The sequence below is a fragment of the Electrophorus electricus genome, chromosome 1, assembly GCF_041902795.1.
Source record: "Electrophorus electricus isolate QZ-2024a chromosome 1, ASM4190279v1, whole genome shotgun sequence".
NCBI classification, from domain to species: Eukaryota; Metazoa; Chordata; class Actinopteri; order Gymnotiformes; family Gymnotidae; genus Electrophorus; species Electrophorus electricus.
Window position 1 is genome coordinate 8563721 of NC_137497.1, and position 22659 is coordinate 8586379.

General features: G+C 42.1%; 1 protein-coding gene across 3 annotated transcripts in view; it reads right to left on the minus strand.

Annotated features, from left to right (window-relative positions):
* LOC145656998 (NACHT, LRR and PYD domains-containing protein 3-like) overlaps positions 1 to 22659 on the minus strand; it is a 69087-nt gene that overhangs the window by 18951 nt on the left and 27477 nt on the right. Inside the window, exons 12-15 of one of the 3 annotated variants that reach the window (XM_081711048.1) lie at positions 21435 to 21605; positions 19175 to 19345; positions 15069 to 15239; positions 9208 to 9381 (exon numbers count right to left, since the gene is read on the minus strand). In XM_081711048.1, the coding sequence (XP_081567174.1) occupies positions 9208 to 9381; positions 15069 to 15239; positions 19175 to 19345; positions 21435 to 21605 (687 nt within the window). Of the gene's footprint in view, positions 1 to 9207; positions 9382 to 15068; positions 15240 to 19174; positions 19346 to 19649; positions 20085 to 21434; positions 21606 to 22659 lie in introns of those variants that run through there. The other 2 variants (XM_081711055.1, XM_081711052.1) reach the window with 2 other exon arrangements.

Below are 22659 nucleotides of genomic sequence, written 5' to 3' on the forward strand. Positions count from 1 at the left end.
TCTCTCTCTCTCTCTCACACACATACAGATAATAGTTCTGTCTCTCTCTCTCTCACACACACACAGATAATAGTTCTGTCTCTCTCTCTCTCACACACACAGATAATAGTTCTGTCTCTCTCTCTCTCTCACACACACACACACAGATAATAATTCTGTCTCTCTCTCTCTCTCACACGGAAAATAGTTCTCTGTCTCTCTCTCTCTCTCTCTCACACACACAGATAATAGTTCTGTCTCTCTCTCTCTCTCTCTCTCACACACACAGATAATAGTTCTGTCTCTCTCTCTCTCTCTCTCTCACACACACAGATAATAGTTCTCTCTCTCTCTCTCACACGGAAAATAATTATCTGTCTCTCTCTCTCTCTCTCTCTCTCTCACACGGATAATAGTTCTGTCTCTCTCTCTCTCACACGGATAATAGTTCTGTCTCTCTCTCTCTCTCGGGCTCACACAGATAATAGTTCTGTCTCTCTCTCTCTCTCTCTCTCACACACAAAGATAATAGTTCTATCTCTCTCTCTCTCTCACACGGATAATAGTTCTGTCTCTCTCTCTCACACACAGATAACAGTTCTGTCTCTCTCTCTCTCTCACACGGATAATAGTTCTGTCTCTCACACGGAAAATAGTTCTGTCTCTCTCTCTCTCTCTCTCTCTCACACGGAAAATAGTTCTGTCTCTCGCTCTCTCTCTCTCACACGGAAAATAGTTCTGTCTCTCGCTCTCTCTCTCTCACACGGAAAATAGTTCTGTCTCGCTCTCTCTCTCTCTCACACGGATAATAGTTCTGTCTCTCTCTCTCTCACACACAGATAATAGTTCTGTCTCTCTCTCTCACACGGAAAATAGTTCTGTCTCTCTCTCTCTATCTCACACGGAAAATAGTTCTGTCTCTCTCTCTCTCACACGGAAAATAGTTCTGTCTCTCTCTCTCTATCTCACACGGAAAATAGTTCTGTATCTCGCTCTCTCTCTCACACGGAAAATAGTTCTGTCTCTCTCTCTCTTTCTCTCTCTCTCTCTCTCACACACACACACACACACACAGATAATAGTTCTGTCTCTCTCTCTCTCACAGAGAATAGTTCTGTCTCTCTCTCTCTCACACACACAGATAATAGTTCTGTCTCTCTCTCTCTCTCTCACACACACACAGATAATAGTTCTGTCTCTCTCTCTCTCTCTCTCTCTCACACACACAGATAATAGTTCTCTCTCTCTCTCACACGGAAAATAGTTATCTGTCTCTCTCTCTCTCTCACACACACACAGATAATAGTTCTGTCTCTCTCTCTCTCTCTCTCTCACACAGATAATAGTTCTGTCTCTCTCTCTCTCTCACACGGATAATAGTTCTGTCTCTCTCTCTCTCACACGGAAAATAGTTCTGTCTCTCTCTCTCTCTCTCTCTCACACACAGATAATAGTTCTGTCTCTCTCTCTCTCTCTCTCACAGAGATAATAGTTCTGTCTCTCTCGCTTTCTCTCTCTCTCTCACACACACACACAGATAATAGTTCTCTCTCTCTCTCTCACACACACACACAGATAATAGTTCTCTCTCTCTCTCTCTCTCTCACACACACACAGATAATAGTTCTGTCTCTCTCTCTCTCTCACAGACAGATAATAGTTCTGTCTCTCTCTCTCACACACACACAGATAATAGTTCTGTCTCTCTCTCTCTCACACACAGATAATAGTTCTGTCGCTCTCTCTCTCTCTCTCTCTCTCTCTCTCTCTCTCTCTCTCTCTCTCTCTCTCTCGGGCTCACACAGATAATAGTTCTGTCGCTCTCTCTCTCTCTCTCTCTCTCTCTCTCTCTCTCTCACAAACACACAGATAATAGTTCTGTCTCTCTCTCTCTCTCTCTCGGGCTCACACAGATAATAGTTCTGTCTCTCTCTCTCTCTCTCTCTCTCACACACAAAGATAATAGTCCTATCTCTCTCTCTCTCTCACACGGATAATAGTTCTGTCTCTCTCTCTCTCACACACACACACACACACACAGATAATAGTTCTGTCTATCTCTCTCTCTCTCTGTCTCACAGATAATAGTTCTGTCTCTCTCTCTCTCTCTCACACACACAGATAATAGTTCTGTCTCTCTCTCTCTCTCACACACAGATAATAGTTCTGTCTCTCTCTCTCTCTCTCACACACAGATAATAGTTCTGTCTCTCTCTCTCTCTCACACACACACAAACACACACACAGATAATAGTTCTGTCTATCTCTCTCTGTCTCACAGATAATAGTTCTGTCTCTCTCACACACACACACACAGATAATAGTTCTGTCTCTCTGTCTCTCACACACAGATAATAGTTCTGTCTCTCTCTCACACACACACAGATAATAGTTCTATCTCTCTCTCTCACACACAGATAATAGTTCTGTCTCTCTCTCTCTCTCACACACACACAAACACACACACAGATAATAGTTCTGTCTATCTCTCTCTGTCTCACAGATAATAGTTCTGTCTCTCTCACACACACACACACAGATAATAGTTCTGTCTCTCTGTCTCTCACACACAGATAATAGTTCTGTCTCTCTCTCACACACACACAGATAATAGTTCTGTCTCTCTCTCTCTCTCTCTCTCTCTCACACGGAAAATAGTTATCTGTCTCTCTCTCTCTCTCACACACACACAGATAATAGTTCTGTCTCTCTCTCTCTCTCTCTCTCACACAGATAATAGTTCTGTCTCTCTCTCTCTCTCTCACACGGATAATAGTTCTGTCTCTCTCTCTCTCACACGGAAAATAGTTCTGTCTCTCTCTCTCTCTCTCTCTCACACACAGATAATAGTTCTGTCTCTCTCTCTCTCTCTCTCACAGAGATAATAGTTCTGTCTCTCTCGCTTTCTCTCTCTCTCTCACACACACACACAGATAATAGTTCTCTCTCTCTCTCTCACACACACACACAGATAATAGTTCTCTCTCTCTCTCTCTCTCACACACACACAGATAATAGTTCTGTCTCTCTCTCTCTCACAGACAGATAATAGTTCTGTCTCTCTCTCTCACACACACACAGATAATAGTTCTGTCTCTCTCTCTCTCTCACACACAGATAATAGTTCTGTCGCTCTCTCTCTCTCTCTCTCTCTCTCTCTCTCTCTCTCTCTCTCTCTCGGGCTCACACAGATAATAGTTCTGTCGCTCTCTCTCTCTCTCTCTCTCTCTCTCTCTCTCTCTCTCTCACAAACACACAGATAATAGTTCTGTCTCTCTCTCTCTCTCTCTCGGGCTCACACAGATAATAGTTCTGTCTCTCTCTCTCTCTCTCTCTCTCACACACAAAGATAATAGTCCTATCTCTCTCTCTCTCTCACACGGATAATAGTTCTGTCTCTCTCTCTCTCTCACACACACACACACACACAGATAATAGTTCTGTCTATCTCTCTCTCTCTCTGTCTCACAGATAATAGTTCTGTCTCTCTCTCTCTCTCTCACACACACAGATAATAGTTCTGTCTCTCTCTCTCTCTCACACACAGATAATAGTTCTGTCTCTCTCTCTCTCTCTCTCACACACAGATAATAGTTCTGTCTCTCTCTCTCTCTCACACACACACAAACACACACACAGATAATAGTTCTGTCTATCTCACACACACACACACAGATAATAGTTCTGTCTCTCTGTCTCTCACACACAGATAATAGTTCTGTCTCTCTCTCACACACACACAGATAATAGTTCTATCTCTCTCTCTCTCACACGGATAATAGTTCTGTCTCTCTCTCTCTCTCACAGATAATAGTTCTGTCGCTCTCTCTCTCTCTCGGGCTCACACAGATAATAGTTCTGTCTCTCTCTCTCTCTCTCTCTCTCTCTCTCTCTCACACACACACAAAGATAATAGTCCTATCTCTCTCTCTCTCTCACACGGATAATAGTTCTGTCTCTCTCTCTCTCTCTCTCACACACACACACAGATAAAAGTTCTGTCTCTCTCTCTCTCTCACACGGATAATAGTTCTGTCTCTCTTTCTCTCACACACACACACACACACACACACACACACACACACACAGATAATAGTTCTGTCTATCTCTCTCTCTCTCTCAGATAATAGTTCTGTCTCTCTCTCTCTCGCACACACACACAGATAATAGTTCTGTCTCTCTCTCTCTCACACACAGATAATAGTTCTGTCTCTCTCTCTCTCACACACAGATAATAGTTCTGTCTCTCTCTCTCACACACAGATAATAGTTCTGTCTCTCTCTCTCACACACACACAGATAATAGTTCTGTCTCTCTGTCTCTCACACACAGATAATAGTTCTGTCTCTCTCTCACACACACACAGATAATAGTTCTGTCTCTCTCTCTCACACGGATAATAGTTCTGTCTCTCTCTCTCTCACGGATAATAGTTCTGTCGCTCTCTCTCTCTCTCTCACAGAGAGATAATAGTTCTGTCTCTCTCTCTCTTTCTCTCTCTGTCTCACACACACACACAGATAATAGTTCTGTCTCTCTCTCACACACACAGATAATAGTTCTCTCTCTCTCTCTCTCACACACAGATAATAGTTCTGTCTCTCTCTCTCTCTCACACGGATAATAGTTCTGTCGCTCTCTCTCTCACACAGATAATAGTTCTGTCTCTCTCTCTCTCTCTCTCACACACACACAGATAATAGTTCTGTCTCTCTCTCACACAGACACAGATAATAGTACTGTCTCTCTCTCTCTCTCTCTCACACACACACAGATAATAGTTCTGTCTCGCTCTCTCTCTCACACACAGATAATAGTTCTGTCTCTCTCTCACACACACACAGATAATAGTTCTGTCTCTCTCTCTCTCACACGGATAATAGTTCTGTCGTTCTCTCTCTCTCTCTCACACACAGAGATAATAGTTCTGTCTCTCTCTCTCACACACAGATAATAGTTCTGTCTCTCTCTCTCTCACACACACACAGATAATAGTTCTGTCTCTCTCTCTCTCTCTCTCTCTCACAGAGATAATAGTTCTGTCTCTCTCTCGCTTTCTCTCTCTCTCTCACACACACACAGATAATAGTTCTGTCTCTCTCTCTCTTTCTCTCACACACACAGATAATAGTTCTGTCTCTCTCTCTCTCTCTCTCTCTCACACACACACAGATAATAGTTCTGTCTCTCTCTCTCTCTCTCTCTCACACACACACAGATAATAGTTCTGTCTCTGTCTCTCTCTCTCTCACACACACAGATAATAGTTCTGTCTCTCTCTCTCTCTCTCTCTCTCACACACACAGATAATAGTTCTGTCTCTCTCTCACACGGAAAATAATTATCTGTCTCTCTCTCTCTCTCTCTCTCTCTCACACGGATAATAGTTCTGTCTCTCTCTCTCTCACACGGATAATAGTTCTGTCTCTCTCTCTCTCTCTCTCTCTCACACACACACAGATAATAGTTCTGTCTCTGTCTCTCTCTCTCTCACACACACAGATAATAGTTCTGTCTCTCTCTCTCTCTCTCTCTCACACACACACAGATAATAGTTCTGTCTCTCTCTCTCTCTCTCTCTCTCACACACAAAGATAATAGTTCTGTCTCTCTCTCTCTCACACACAGATAACAGTTCTGTCTCTCTCTCTCTCTCACACGGATAATAGTTCTGTCTCTCTCTCACACGGAAAATAGTTCTGTCTCTCTCTCTCTCTCTCTCTCTCACACGGAAAATAGTTCTGTCTCTCGCTCTCTCTCTCTCACACGGAAAATAGTTCTGTCTCTCGCTCTCTCTCTCTCACACGGAAAATATTTCTGTCTCGCTCTCTCTCTCTCTCACACGGATAATAGTTCTGTCTCTCTCTCTCTCACACGGATAATAGTTCTGTCTCTCTCTCTCTCACACACAGATAATAGTTCTGTCTCTCTCTCTCTCACACGGAAAATAGTTCTGTCTCTCTCTCTCTATCTCACACGGAAAATAGTTCTGTCTCTCTCTCTCTCTCACACGGAAAATAGTTCTGTATCTCGCTCTCTCTCTCACACGGAAAATAGTTCTGTCTCTCTCTCTCTTTCTCTCTCTCTCTCTCTCTCTCACACACACACACACACACACAGATAATAGTTCTGTCTCTCTCTCTCTCACAGAGAATAGTTCTGTCTCTCTCTCTCTCTCACAGATAATAGTTCTGTCTCTCTCTCTCTCTCTCACACAGATAATATTTCTGTCTCTCTCTCTCACACACACACACACACAGTTATTAGTTCTCTCTCTCTCACACACAGTTATTAGTTCTCTCTCTCTCTTTCTCTCTCTCTCACACAGGTAATCGTTCGGTCTCTCTCTCTTTCTCTCTCTCTCTCTCTCTCTCTCTCTCTCTCTCTCTGTGTTCCACACACAGATAATAGTTCTGTCGCTCTCTCTCTCTCTCACACAGATAACAGTTCTGTTTCTCTCTCTCACACACACAGAGATAATAGTTCTGTCTCTCTCTCTCTCTCACACACAGAAAAGTTCTGTCTCACACACAGATAATAGTTGTCTCTCTCTGTCTCACACACAGATAATAGTTCTGTCGCTCTCTCTCGCTCTCTCTCTCTCTCTGTCTCACACACAGATAATAGTTCTGTAGCTCTTTCTCTCTCTGTCTCGCACAGATAATAGTTCTGTCTCTCTATGTCTCGCACAGATAATAGTTCTGTCTCTCTATGTCTCACACAGATAATAATTCTCTCTCTCTCTCTCTCTCTCTCTCTCTCTCTCTCTCTCTCTCTCTCTCTCTCACACACACACACAGATAATAGTTCTGTCTCTCTCTCACACAAACACACAAAGATAATAGTTCTCGCTCTCTCTCTCCATTTCAGACACACACATCGTTCTGGGCATTGAGAGTTCTGGTAAACTGGGATGTGATGATGTCACTTCACCTCTCTTTTGTCTCTCTAGTTTGTTGACTGAGAGCGGCGGAGTGTTGATCATGCCTGTGGTTCCTTTTAGTTGTGCTGCCACAGCTACATCTGCCAAAGTCCATTTTTGCACATCATAGTTTCCTACTTTACACACCCTCTACCTGGACATGTCTAATAATCTAGTCTCTCTGTCTGCTGAGGTTCACCTACCCCTGATGTCATGACGTTACTGTCTCAGCTGCCATGGCTAATCCCAAAATCCCATGATGCCCCCTGTTGTAGCCCCCCACACCTCCACCCCACACAGCTACTTCCCCGCTGCCCTTCATGGATGATCTCATACAGGAAGAGTTTCGGTCATGTGCACACCGTCGGGACCAGACAAGGACTTCTAGAAAACCACACTAGACATTAATTGCTTATTGTTCCATATTTCTTTATTTATTTTTCTCCATCTCACTACTTATTCTGCTCCTTATTGTCTATATTCTTACTACTGTAATGTCCGTTATTGTCCAGAGGACCCCACCAGTTTACAGCCCACCAGAACCAGTGCACCGAGGACACTGTCAGCACTGACATCCACACGTCTCTCACACATCTGGAGGACATGGACAGTTATGTTCCAGTGCTGTTCACTGATTACAGCTCAGCAGTCAACACAGTCACCCCAACCAAACTGACTGAAACACTCACCACTGGACTCACACCCTCCTTCTGTAAATGGGGCTGAACTTTCTAACAGACAGAATCAGTCAGTCAGAACTGGCAATGTACATCCAGCACAAGGACTGAGAACACTGGGACCCCCCAGGACTGTGTGGCCGCCCAGTATAACACCAGCATCATCAAACTGGTTTGACTGATCACTGGATGAGACAGCATACAGGAGGGAGGTGACAGATATGGTGACATGGTGTCATGACAACAATCTCTCCCTGAATGCAGATAAGACCAAGATGATTGTTGACCCAAGGAGGAAGGAGAAGCAACAGCACACACCACTACAGACAGGAGAGATGGAGGTGAACTCCTTCACCTTCCTGGAGTTCACATCAGTGAGGACCTCACCTGGACCTACAACACACCCCACATCAGTGAGGACATCACCTGGACCTACAACACACACACCCCACATCAGTGAGGACATCACCTGGACCTACAACACACACACCCCACATCAGTGAGGACCTCACCTGGACCTACAACACACACACCCCACATCAGTGAAGACCTCACCTGGACCTACAACACACACCCCACATCAGTGAGGACCTCACCTGGACCTACAACACACACACACCACATCAGTGAGGACCTCACCTGGACCTACAACACACACACACCACATCAGTGAGGACCTCACCTGGACCTACAACACACACACCCCACATCAGTGAGGACCTCACCTGGACCTACAACACACACCCCACATCAGTGAGGACCTCACCTGGACCTACAACAAACACCACATCATAAAGAAATCCCAACAGTATCTGCTGTGTCCTCTGTTTATGTACGATACCCAGCATGACCTGCAGGTTAACACTCTCCTGACATCAGAACTCTGAAAATGTTCAGCTCTTGTTCACATTTTTATTGACAACAGGAGGAAACGTGAAACTGAATCACATGAAAGACAAATCAACAACAAGCCAGCCACAACAAGTACCGATATACACAAAACACAATGCAGCAAACTTCACAGAGAATAACATTATCCACCAAATAATGATCTGTGATTACAAATAACAATACAATAAACTACACACAACCACAATGTTTTCAAAAGGTATGAGATGTACGCAGACAACTGCATTAGCACGGCTATAATAACTACAATAACTATAATAACTACAATAACTAGAACTCTTGGAGTTGTATTCTCTCACTCTACGATCGCTACACACAGAAACCGACTCGCTGCTACTGACACTGTGGTTCATAAATGAATTACAACTAACCTCAAAAAATGGAACAGAGTTTATAAACTCCTGACAGAACAGCATCTGTACTTCCTGAGGAGGCTGAGGAAATGTAGCATGTCAACTAAAACTCAGCAGTTCCTACAGGAGAATGATGGAGAGTGAACTCACCAGCCACCACAGTATGATATGGGAACTGCACTACTCAGGAATGGGAGACTCAGTTTTCATTATTTTCTCATTCTCACTCTTTCATAAACACACACAGACACCAACACAGAAACACATACGCACGCACACACACACACACACACACACACCCACACACATACACGTAAGCACACACAAACAAACCCACATACGCATGCACACACTAACGTTCCATACCTGAGAGTGTCCAGTCTGCAGTGGGTATCCTCCAGTCTAGCAGAGAGCAGCTTCACTCCTGACTCTCCTGGGTGGTTGTACGTCAGGTCCAGTTCTTTCAGGTGGGAGGGGTTTGACCTCAGAGCTGAAGCCAGAGAAGAACAGCCTTCCTCTGTGACCAAACAACCAGACAGTCTGCAGAAAGGAGGGAAACAGGTAGAGAGAGACAGAGAGTGAGATGCACTTCCAGAGCAGCCTGCATGGGGCAGCTAGAGAGGCTGGTAACTGTAGTGGAGGTTCCTCCACTCTCATCTCTCTCCGGCGTCCTCCATGGCAGATGGTTTTGTTCACTCTTCTCCAGATCGCTGCTGTCTGTGTTTATTTTTGCTCTTATTTTTATTCAGCCCTTCAGAACTCTAGTGCACTATTAACCTACATCAGAAGAACCCCAAAGCTGTATTAACCTACATCAGAAGAACCCCAAAGCTGGACTTACACTGTGTGATTTCAGTGGTCTTATTAGACTGTTACATGTCAGACTGTATGAGATGATGCCAGTAAAATCTTGGCAGAATTCTACATCTGGCTGTGATAACAGGAGTAAAAACACTGTCACATTTCTGGACCTGTGACTCAGAGATAAAGTCTAAGAATCCTAAGCGATGCATACTTTTTTTGGAAGTTGCAAAGCTGATGCCAGACTTTCACAAGTGTCCTCAAGATTACAGATAGCTAGACTGCAAGTAGATACAACTGACAATACAATATAGTCTACAGTAGATACACTAAATATTACAATGTAAGTCACTCTGGATAAAAGCATCTGCCAAATGCTGTAAAAGTAAATATAAATGTACTCTTATGTGGTCATGGAACTGTCTTGGCTTTATAGGACATTTCTGAGAAATAGATATCCAAAATCAACCTGAATGAAACATGAATTCACCCAAAGGTATTATTATTTTAATAGGAGTTTATGAAAAATAGTAGAGTTAAATCTGTCCAAACTTACTCTGCTGATACTCTGCAAATTCAGTCTATACAAAATGAGTGCATTATTTCGCCTAAAGGTAGTTTGACTTTAATATGGATTTATGAACATTGTACAGTGAGTGTCCAAACTTACTCTGCTAATAGTCAAGGGCTTCTACTCACATGTGGTAGTGGAACTGTTTTTGCATTTTGTTAAAATTCATAAAAATATGTAAAACTTCAATATAGATTTATTAATGATCTGGTGATGGCCAAGGGCCACCATTCAATTGGCAGTGGAATATTTCAGCCCTGGAGTTCCCCTGCCCTGTACATTTGCCACATTTCACTAGTGATGACCCCTGTTTCAGCTGGCCATCAAGATCTATAATAACCTTCTGAGAAACATTATGTAGAAAAAGCATTTTCCACAATGCTTATTAAGCTGTGTAAATATATTACCAATTGTGTTTAATCTAATTATGCAATTAAAGTAGTTCAATCAAGTAAACTGTATTTTGTACTTTTAAATGTAGTAAACGTGCAAGTCCATCGAAGCTCTTAAAAATACAGCGAAATACCGTAAAATCGCGCATATAGGCGCATAATTTAAAGCGCGGACGACTTGACCGTGAATCGCTAAAGCGCGGATAGCGTGATCGCGGTTGTAACCTAGTAACCACCTGTAACCTAGCTACAAGATTTAAATGTGTTTCTACTGATGTAGGGGACATGACTGATTATTGCACAGCTGTACTTCATGAACACCAGATGTTATAAATCACATCCCCGTCAAATCTCCCGTCACACCCTCACCCTCCTCCCTCCTGCTCTCAACTACGTGAAGATCCAACCGCATTTCTCCTAAAGACTGTAACTTGATTGTTGCAAAGACAAGAAGTCCAATCTTGCTTATTGACAGTTTGGTCAAATTGTTGAGACTGTTAGCTGGTTAGATATCTGTGCTGAACAGTAAACAACTAAACAAATCAACATAGCTAGACTTTCTTTGCTAACATTACCTAGTTAGCTGTTAGCGATGAATGACGATCAGAGATTCAGTGAAAAACTCACACAGGCTTTGTCTGTCTGTCTTAGTCCATCTACTTTTACTTTTTGTCTGTCCCTTTCTGGTATTTTCCTTTTCTCTTGGAAATCACCATAGCAGCAAATATCCTCCAATTCCAGTTTGAGATTTTCTGTCATTTTCATGATCCACTACAGTTCTCTTCACCTCAGTAAGTTAAAACAACTCCTCTGATGCTATTGGCCACTGTAATGACGTCATTCAATATTCTGCTGCCCCGGCCGTCCTACCACATATTTGATTGGATAAAATTACTGTCACTCAAAATGAGAACCTGATCACTCATATTCCTGTTACTGCTGGATACAAGTGCTTCTTGGATATTCATGTTATTACTACCTTCATTTTTTTTTCAAATGGTACAATTTAAAAAATTTGTGGAGTGTTTTTATTGTACCTTTTGACATTTTTTAATACGTCAACATAGACTTCCTAAAAACACAAGGACAACAATCACAAGGTTATTACTGTATTTCTAGACCAAATTGTTTTCTGCTGTTTCGTGTGCTCCCAGTTTTAGTTGAGAAAAATATTAGGAACATTATCTTCACTACATATAATGGTGTTATAATACTGTTTCTGACCATTCTGGTGCCCTACACACACCCAAACACACCCTGCTGCTACCACACTACAGTTACAGTGAAACTACAAACACTCCATAACTGCAGCCTGATAACATTTAATAGACAAACTGAACACAGGCATGCTAATAGAACACAGATTTGTACCTTCAGTTTCCAGAGTTGGCTCTGTCCTAGAACAACTCCCCCAGGTCATTGTGCCAGTGTTGGGTAGTGTAGTCTATTGTGTGGCTGTGTGTATCAACATAAAATATTGTGGGTGTAGAAGATTATTGTACATTCACTGAGTGGATTTGAACTTGTTACATCTACTACTGTATTTTCTTTTCCCTCTTCTGGTTTATGTTTAATGAAGACAGGTTTGGGGTGGAGCAGGTGTTGGATTTGGTTTTTATTCTGTCTTATACTCCCCATAGAGACAGATGGCATGTTTGTAGATCTCTATTACTTTTTTGTAATAATGGTTTGTGCTCAGAATAAAGTGTCTGTTGTGGTCTCTCCCCCTACACTGGCAAATAACAGAGATGTATAAAGGTTGGTATCTCTCTCTAATCATCTGCAGCTGAAATAACCAGCAACTGAAGATGGCTGCCTCCAACACTCCTTTACCATTTATCAAACACTAAGATAATACTGATGATTTTCTTCATAATTTGTGAACCCTAAAGACGGCCATGTTACTATATTGTGTGGGATGTAGCTTGGACACATATTAAAACTGTAGCATAACCATTGTATTAGAGTGTTGCTATGAACAATGCATTAAATAAGAGTTTTACACATTTTTTCCTTTTTTTTTTTTTTTTTTTTTTTAAACAGAACAGTGCCTTGACTCTCCCACTAGTTGTATTTTATATCTTTTCCCTGCAAAACACCTTCACTATTGTTTCTGAACTTCTGAGCCCTCCAGACATCTTGTGGTTTTAAGTATTTTCTGTGGTCAGTGTTTGTTCTCCTGTATGGAGGAAGCAGAAAGACAAGGAGCACAGCAAGGGGTCCAGTGAGGAACACATTCCAACAGTGGTGGTCACACACAGATAATAGTTCTGCCTCTCTAACACACACAAATAGATCTGTCTGTCTCTCTCTCTCTCTCTATTTCACACACACACAAACTCACAGATAATAGTTCTGTCTCACACTTACAAATAATAGATCTGTCTCTCTCTGTCTCTCTCTCTATTTCTCTCTCTCTCACACACACACACACACACACACACACACACACACACACACAGATAATAGTTGTGTTTCTCTCTCTCTCTCACACACACACACAAACACACACACACACACAAACACACACAAATAATAATTCTGTCTCTCCCTCACACACGTTTCAATTGAGGTGAAGCATTATAAACAGTAAATGAAACATACTTGTGTCAATCTGTGTAATAAATAAGATTTCAAACAGTAGTCATATTGGCCCTGAACTAAACAGTGTGTGGTCTGGTTTACTGTGTACATACAGTAGTCATATTGGCTCTGAACTAAACAGTGTGAGGTCTGGTTTACTGTGTATAAACAGTAGTCATATTGGCCCTGAACTAAACAGCGTGAGGTCTGGTTTACTGTGTATAAACAGTAGTTATATTGGCTGTGAACTAAACAGTGTGAGGTCTGGTTTACTGTGTATAAACAGTAGTCATATTGGCCCTGAACTAAACAGTGCGAGGTCTGGTTTAATTCTGTGTGGTTATATTTCTACATGGAGTTATATTGCTACATTTGGTTAGAATTCTACATGCGATTATAATTCGACGTTTGGTTATATTTCTACGTGTGGTTATAATTCTCAGTGTATCTGAATAATGTAGTATCAAATGATGAATTATGGGTGCAGAAATGTCTGATCTAAAGTTCTGATGTAATACAAAACACCACACATGCTATGCACCACACACACACACACACACACACACACACACACACACACACACACACACACACTTCACTCCTCCTAATCTCCTGATTATTGATTACTGTGTCTTGTGTGTCTTTCTTTCTCTCTTGTAATTAAGTCCACAGGTTCACTCGTCCAGTGCTGAACATTGTTCCTCACTACTGTGTTCAGATGTCCTGAGTTTACTGTCAGCTGTCTGCTCAGTTTCTCTCTCTGCTGACTCCACGTCTTCTACCATCACTGTTCTATTTTAGTTTGATGTCTCTGGCTTGATGAAAAAATTAGCAGCCAACATTCACTCCTAAGTCAAGCTAATATGACGTTAGCGTGAGGTATCTAGGTGTAGTAACCAACAGCTGTGAGTGGACACAGCTGACACTACAGCAGAGCTGTGGGGCTACAGTGAGGCTACAGTGAGAGTGGACACAGCTGACACTACAGCAGAGCTGTGGGGCTACAGTGAGAGTGGACACAGCTGACACTACAGCAGACCTGTGGGGCTACAGTGAGAGTGGACACAGCTGACACTACAGCAGACCTGTGGGGCTACAGTGAGAGTGGACACAGCTGACACTACAGCAGACCTGTGGGGCTAAAGTGAGAGTGGACACAGCTGGCTCTTCTGTTTCTGTCTGCTGTGTTCACTCTCTTCCATGTTCTCCCCCTGGACACTTTCACCATCAAGTTCTTCTGTCTTTTCTCTCTCATGCTGTCTTCTTACTAAAGAAGGTTGCCATGGCAATAGCATTACTCTTTCTCTTCATCCTGGCTTGTATTTGCAGAGAGATTAGAATGACTGATGTTTACAGTGTTTTCATACATAAACTAGATAAAATCACTCAATGAAATGCTTACATTAGAACACTTCATTTTACAACAACACAGCTGTTGGAGTTTCTGAAAATATTCATCCTCTAAGACATTTTGCTAAATTTCTGCTCTCAGGTGACCAAAAATGCAGCTTGTGGACAAAATGCAAAAGCACCTAGTTGAAGCAGCATTGTAATAAATACACCTGTACATGTGGACAAGGACTTATGTGTCTCCTCTTTACAATGTTATATTTCTCTTCTAGACTTGAATAGCTGCTCATGCATCACAAATGTAACTCTTTGTCTCCATAGTGTGGTTATTTAATGAAATGCAGTGAGGTTTCAACAGAAAACTATATTTAGAAATATTTAGAGAAGAGAACTTTATAATATAAAAGTGTATATTTCCTTGCATTGCCTTGTCTGGCAATGTTTGTTTAATACTGTACTATAAGGGAGTTGACACTGACCTTTTTAAAATGGCTCTTTATTTACATTCAAAAATAGTCACAGAAACTCACCTGAGAATCTCCAGTTTACAGTGTGAACTCTTCAGTCCAGCACAGAGCTGCTCCACTCCTGAATTCTGCAGGTCATTATTATTCATCTCCAGCTCTCTCAGTGAGTTTTCTGTTTGTAGAACTGATGTGAGAGATTTGCAAGACTCTTCCGTGAGACCACAGCCAGATAGTCTGTAAAAGAGTAAATACAGTAAATAATGTAGTTCAGTCAGAGGATGATGAATTAAAAGATCCGAACTGCTAATAAAAATGTAAAGAAGAGCTTGAAAGGTCTGGGACACACTGATACATTTTCAGCCTTATAATTTGACAAACACAGCAACATTTCAACACTACTGTGTCTTCATCAAAGACAAAATGGACAAAGACATGACAAATAACATTCATTAGCAACCTAAGACAGGTGACCAAATAATGGATGGTTGGTTCATAAATCAGTGAATGGCAGTTACCATAATCAGAGTCCAAATATCAAAATATCCCACCCCTAACACCATAACAGGAAACAGAACAACATAGATCTCATTCAATGTTTCACAAATACAAATACACCAATATACAAACAGAAAATATTGTTGGAAGACATGCAGAGTAGTGATTATGGAGGAATAAACACTGCAGTAGTGATTATGGAGGAATAAACACTGCAGTATTGATTATGGAAGAATGGCACTATCGACGCAGCCAATGGCACATGCGTGGGGCCCACCATAGAACAGCGCCCTCTCATCATCACGGAGAGTGACGTGAGGAGAGTGTTTAAAAGGGTGAATACCAGGAAGGCGATGGGACCAGACGGTATCTGCGGGAGGGTCCTCAAAGCCTGCGCAGATCAGCTAGCCCCGGTATTCACCGACATCTTCAATCTCTCCCTGACGCTCGGTATCGTCCCGTCCAGCTTCAAGCGATCCACCATCGTCCCCGTCCCGAAGAAACCTCGACCCTCCGACCTCAATGACTACCGCCCTGTCGCCCTCACATCAGTCGTGATGAAGTACTTTGAAAAGCTAGTCAGAGACCTCATCACATCTTCACTGCCAGCCTCCATGGACCCACTGCAGTTTGCATACCGCCACAACCGCTCCACTGACGATGCAATTGCACATCTGCTCCACACTACACTGACTCACCTGGACGAAGCGAGGGGAAATTATGTTAAAATGCTATTTGTCGACTACAGTTCAGTATTTAACACCATCATCCCCTCCCTACTCACTACTAAGTTGGGGGATCTAGGACTGCATACATCCCTGTGCGACTGGATCTCCAACTTCCTAACAGACAGACCACAATCAGTACGGGTGGGCAATTGCGCCTCATCCACCCTCACCCTCAGCACTGGAGCTCCTCAGGGTTGTGTCCTAAGCCCCCTGCTCTACTCACTGTACACCTACGACTGCACAACCACTTCCAGCTCTAACATCATTGTCAAGTTTGCTGACGACACCGTTGTCGTGGGTCTGATCTCGGACAACGACGAGAGGGCCTACCTGGAGGAGATTAAACACCTGGAAAACTGGTGCCAGGAAAATAATCTCCTCCTAAACATCAGTAAGACATAGGAGCTGTTCGTGGATTGCAGCAAGAAGCAGGTGCGGCACTACCAACCTGTGAGGATCAGTGGAACCACGGTGGAGAGAGTAGATAGTTTCAGGTACCTTGGAGTTCACATCTCGCAGGACCTGTCCTGGTCCTGCCATACCAACTCCCTGGCAAAGAAGGCTCGTCAGCGTCTTTACCACCTCAGACGCCTAAGAGACTTCAGACTGCCCTCCAAGGTACTGCGGAACTTCTACACCTGCACTATCGAGAGCATCCTCTCGGGGAACATCACAGTCTGGTTTGGGAATAGCACCAAGCAGGACAGACAAGCACTCCAAAGGGTAGTGCGTTCAGCAGAGCGCATCACTCACACGGAACTTCCTGACCTGCAGACCATCTACTACAAGCAGTGCCAGACCAAGGCCAGGAAAATTGTGAAGGACCCCACCCATCCCAACAATAGACTCTTCTCTCTGTTGAGGTCAGGGAGGCGCTTCCGCTCCCTGAAGACCAAGACAGAGAGGCTGAAGAGGAGCTTCTTCCCACAGGCCATTCGGGCCCTGAATCAGGGAAACTGATAAACTGTGGGGACCACCACCACCATGTAACATAACTGTATATCTGTACACCTGTATATATCGATTTATACTCAATTACCTTGTTACACAACAACTGTAGATATGTTATTATACAAAATGGATCTGTACATTCTGTAGATTGTGTACATATATACCCAACCATATTACACCTGCACTGTACATTCTGTAGATTGTGTACATATATACCCAACATATACATTGTACATTGTGTATATAATCATAATATACATATATTGTACATACATTGTTAATATATTTTGTACATACATAGAGTATATATATTTATCTTACATATATACATTTTTCTCTATGCACCCCTGTTTCCTTTCCTCAGTTTGGACAGAGCACTCACCACCATTTCACTGCGAGTTATACTGTGTATGACTATGTATGTGACGAATAAACCAAACTTGAACTTGAACTTGAATGAACACCGCAGTAGTGATTATGGAGGAATAAACACCGCAGTAGTGATTATGGAGGAATGAACACTGCAGTATTGATTGGACAGAATGCAGACAGCATAATCTTTTACTAGTGTTTACATTCCTGTGCTCACACTATGAGTCACTGAACATGAAACATTCTCCTCTGCCTTTGCTTTACCCAGTGAGGTCCTGAGTTCTGTCTTTGTGGTGCACCGAGAATCACAGAGGCTCAATAGCTGAGTCAGGGACCCCATCAGTCATTCAGGTGTGTGTGAGGCAGACCCCATCAGTCATTCAGGTGTGTGTGAGGCAGACCCCATCAGTCATTCAGGTGTGTGTGAGGCAGACCCCATCAGTCAGTCAGGTGTGTGTGTGAGGCAGACCCCATCAGTCAGTCAGGTGTGTGTGTGAGGCAGACCCCATCAGTCAGTCAGGTGTGTGTGTGAGGCAGACCCCATCAGTCAGTCAGGTGTGTGTGAGGCAGACTCCATCAGTCAGTCAGGTGTGTGAGGCAGAACCCATCAGTCAGTCAGGTGTGTGTGTGAGGCAACTATCTCATGTCTGCTGTTGACATGAAATGTGTCCCTGGAGTTTGTCCTTCATGGACTGTATGTGTGCAGTAAAATACTGGGGAGAAGAGGACCGTTCACATGTTGTTTCAGTTGGATCAGAACTTCAACTCACAATATCGCTACTTCACACAACTAATTTATTCAGTAAAATCGACCATTTACATTAACACAAAAAAAAACCCAACTAAACAAGTCAGCAGCCCTTTTTGGGGCTACAGTGAGAGTGGACACAGCTGACATTACAGCAGACCTGTGGGGCTACAGTGAGAGTGGACACAGCCGACACTACAGCAGACCTGTGGGGCTACAGTGAGAGTGGACACAGCTGACACTACAGCAGATCTGTGGGGCTACAGTGAGAGTGGACACAACCAACACTACAGCAGATCTGTGGAGCTACAGTGAGATTCTTTCAGTGGAGTTCTTTCCTCCAGCACGGCTGTCAGTTCAGCTCACCTCAACATGTGTTGAGCACACCGTGTAAATCATAATGAGAATGGGGTCTCACACCCAAAAACACAAGGGAATCATGTGTGATTGTAAGACATTTTGGAAAATTTCTGCACTCAGGTGACCAAAAATGCAGCTTGTGGACAAAATGCCAAAGCGCCTAGTTGAAGCAGCACTGTAATAAATACACCTGTACATGTGGGCAAGGACTTATTTGTGTCTCCTCTTTACAATGTTATATTTCTCTTCTAGACTTGAAAATCTGCTCATGCATCACAAATGTAACTCTTTGTCTCCACAGTATGGTCATTTAATGAAATGCAGTGAGGTTTCCACAGAAAACTATATTTAGAAATATTTAAAGAAGAGAACTTTATAATATAATATAAAAGTGTACATTTCCTTGCATTGCATTGCCTGGCAATGTTTGTTTAATACTGTACTATAAGGGAGTTGACACTGACCTTTTTAAAATGGGTCTTTATTTACATTCAAAAATAGGCCCAGAAACTCACCTAAGAATCTCCAGTTTACAGTGTGAACTCTTCAGTCCAGCACAAAGCTGCTCCACTCCTGAATTCTGCAGGTCATTATTATTCATCTCCAGCTCTCTCAATGAGTTTTCTGTTTGTAGAACTGATGTGAGAGATTTGCAAGACTCTTCCGTGAGACCACAGCCAGATAGTCTGTAAAAGAGTAAATACAGTAAATAATGTAGTTCAGTCAGAGGATGATGAATTAAAAGATCTGAACTGCTAATAAAAATGTAAAGAAGAGCTTGAAAGGTCTGGAACACACTGATACATTTTCAGCCTTTTAATTTTACAAACACAGCAACATTTCAACACTACCGTGTCTTCATCAAAGACAGAATGGACAAAGACATGACAAATAACATTCATTAGCAACCTAAGACAGGTGACCAAATAATGGATGGTTGGTTCATAAGTCAGTGAATGGAAGTTACCATAATCAGAGTCCAAATATCAAAATATCCCACCCCTAACACCATAACAGGAAACAAAACAACATAGATGTTATTCAATGTTTCACAAATACAAACACATTAATATACAAACAGAAAATATTGTTGGAAGACATGCAGAGTAGTGATTATGGAGGAATAAACACTGAGGAGTGATTATGGAGGAATAACAGAATTCAGAGAGCAGAATCTTTTACTAGTGTTTACATTCCTGTGCTCACACTATGAGTCACTGATCATGAAACATTCTCCTCTGACGTTGCTTTTCCCAGTGAGGTCCTGAGTTCTGTCTCTGTGGTGCACCGAGAATCCCGGAGGCTTTCACCATCAAGCTCTTCTGTCTTTTCTCTCTTCTGCTGTCTTCTTACTAAAGAAGGTTGCCATGTCAATAGCATTACTCTTTCTCTTCATCCTGGTTGTTTTCTGTCTCTCTATACTAACTGTAAACGAACAAGCAGGAGTATTTTATATTCTAGCCAGTTCCTTAGATTTACGGAAGCTAACATTAGCCTCATTAGCTTTATTACAGTACATCAGGCACGCAGTGTGACACACACACACACACACACACACACACACACTTCACTACTTCTCTCCTCCTAATCTCCTGATTACTGTGTCTTGTTTGTCTCTTTCTTTCTCTCTTGTAATTAAGTCCACAGGTTCACTCGTCCAGTGCTGAACATTGTTCCTCACTACTGTGTTCAGATGTCCTGAGTTTACTGTCAGCTGTCTGCTCAGTTTCTCTCTCTGCTGAGTCGACGTCTTGTACCATCACTGTTCTATTTTAGTTTGATGTCTCTGGCTTGATGAAAAATTAGCAGCCAACATTCACTCCTAAGTCAAGCTAATATGACGTTAGTGTGAGGTATCTAGGTGTAGTAACCAACAATATACTGTAACTTGGCAAGCTTAAGGTTACTAATATTAGCCAGCTACATGTTTCATAAAAACACCCGTGGAGAGAGATCACAGGTTTATCTTAAGGAATAACCAATAAACTTTTCAGTTCTATTGAATGAATATTAACTTGTTGCGTTCTTTCCTCCAGCATGGCTGTGAGTTCAGCTCATTTCAACATGGGTTGAACACACCGTGTAGATCATAATGAGAACAGAGTCTCCCACCCATAAATGCAAGGGAATCGTGTGATTGTAAAAGAGTCCTGTAATGTGCCCAGAACCTCAATGGTTCAGCTTTAAATGTTTTAATTAAGATTTTAAGGGCTTGTATTTGCAGAGAGATTAGAATGACTGATGTTTACAGTGTTTTCATACATAAACTAGATAAAATCACTCAGTGAAAATCTTACATTAGAACACTTCATTTTACAACAACACAGCTGTTGGAGTTTCTGAAAATATTCATCCTCTAAGACATTTTGCTAAATTTCTGCTCTCAGGTGACCAAAAATGCAGCTTGTGGACAAAATGCAAAAGCACCTAGTTGAAGCAGCATTGTAATAAATACACCTGTACATGTGGACAAGGACTTATGTGTCTCCTCTTTACAATGTTATATTTCTCTTCTAGACTTGAATAGCTGCTCATGCATCACAAATGTAACTCTTTGTCTCCATAGTGTGGTTATTTAATGAAATGCAGTGAGGTTTCAACAGAAAACTATATTTAGAAATATTTAGAGAAGAGAACTTTATAATATAAAAGTGTATATTTCCTTGCATTGCCTTGTCTGGCAATGTTTGTTTAATACTGTACTATAAGGGAGTTGACACTGACCTTTTTAAAATGGCTCTTTATTTACATTCAAAAATAGTCACAGAAACTCACCTGAGAATCTCCAGTTTACAGTGTGAACTCTTCAGTCCAGCACAGAGCTGCTCCACTCCTGAATTCTGCAGGTCATTATTATTCATCTCCAGCTCTCTCAGTGAGTTTTCTGTTTGTAGAACTGATGTGAGAGATTTGCAAGACTCTTCCGTGAGACCACAGCCAGATAGTCTGTAAAAGAGTAAATACAGTAAATAATGTAGTTCAGTCAGAGGATGATGAATTAAAAGATCCGAACTGCTAATAAAAATGTAAAGAAGAGCTTGAAAGGTCTGGGACACACTGATACATTTTCAGCCTTTTAATTTTACAAACACAGCAACATTTCAACAGTACTGTGTCTTCATCAAAAACAAAATGGACAAAGACATGACAAATAACATTCATTAGCAACCTAAGACAGGTGACCAAATAATGGATGGTTGGTTCATAAATCTGTGAATGGCAGTTACCATAATCAGAGTCCAAATATCAAAATATCCCACCCCTAACAGCATAATATGAAACAGAACAACATAGATCTCATTCAATGTTTCACAAATACAAACACACTAATATACAAACAGAAAATATTGTTGGAAGACATGCAGAGTAGTGATTATGGAGGAATAAACACTGCAGTATTGATTATGGAGGAATAAACACTGCAGTATTGTTTGGACAGAATGCAGAGAGCAGAATCTTTTACTAGTGTTTACATTCCTGTGCTCACACTATGAGTCACTGATCATGAAACATTCTCCTCTGCCTTTGCTTTTCCCAGTGAGGTCCTGAGTTCTGTCTTTGTGGTGCACCGAGTATCCCGGAGGTTCAATAGCTGATTCAAGGACCCCATCAGTCAGTCAGGTGTGTGAGAGGCAGACGCCATCAGTCAGTCAGCTGTGTGTGAGACAGATCCCATCAGTCAGTCAGGTGTGTATGATGCAGACCCCATCAGTCAGTCAGGTGTGTGAGGCAGTCCCATCAGTCAGTTAAGCGTGTGTGAGGCAACTATCTCATGTCTGCTGTTGACATGAAATGTGTCCCTGGAGTTTGTCCTTCATGGACTGTATGTGTGCAGTAAAATACTGTGGAGAAGAGTACGGTTCACATGTTTCAGTTGGATCAGAACTTCAGCTCACAATATCGCTACTTCACACACCTAATTTATTCACTAAAATCAACCATTTACATTAACACAAAAAACCCCAACTAAATAAGTCAGCAGAGCTGTGGGGCTACAGTG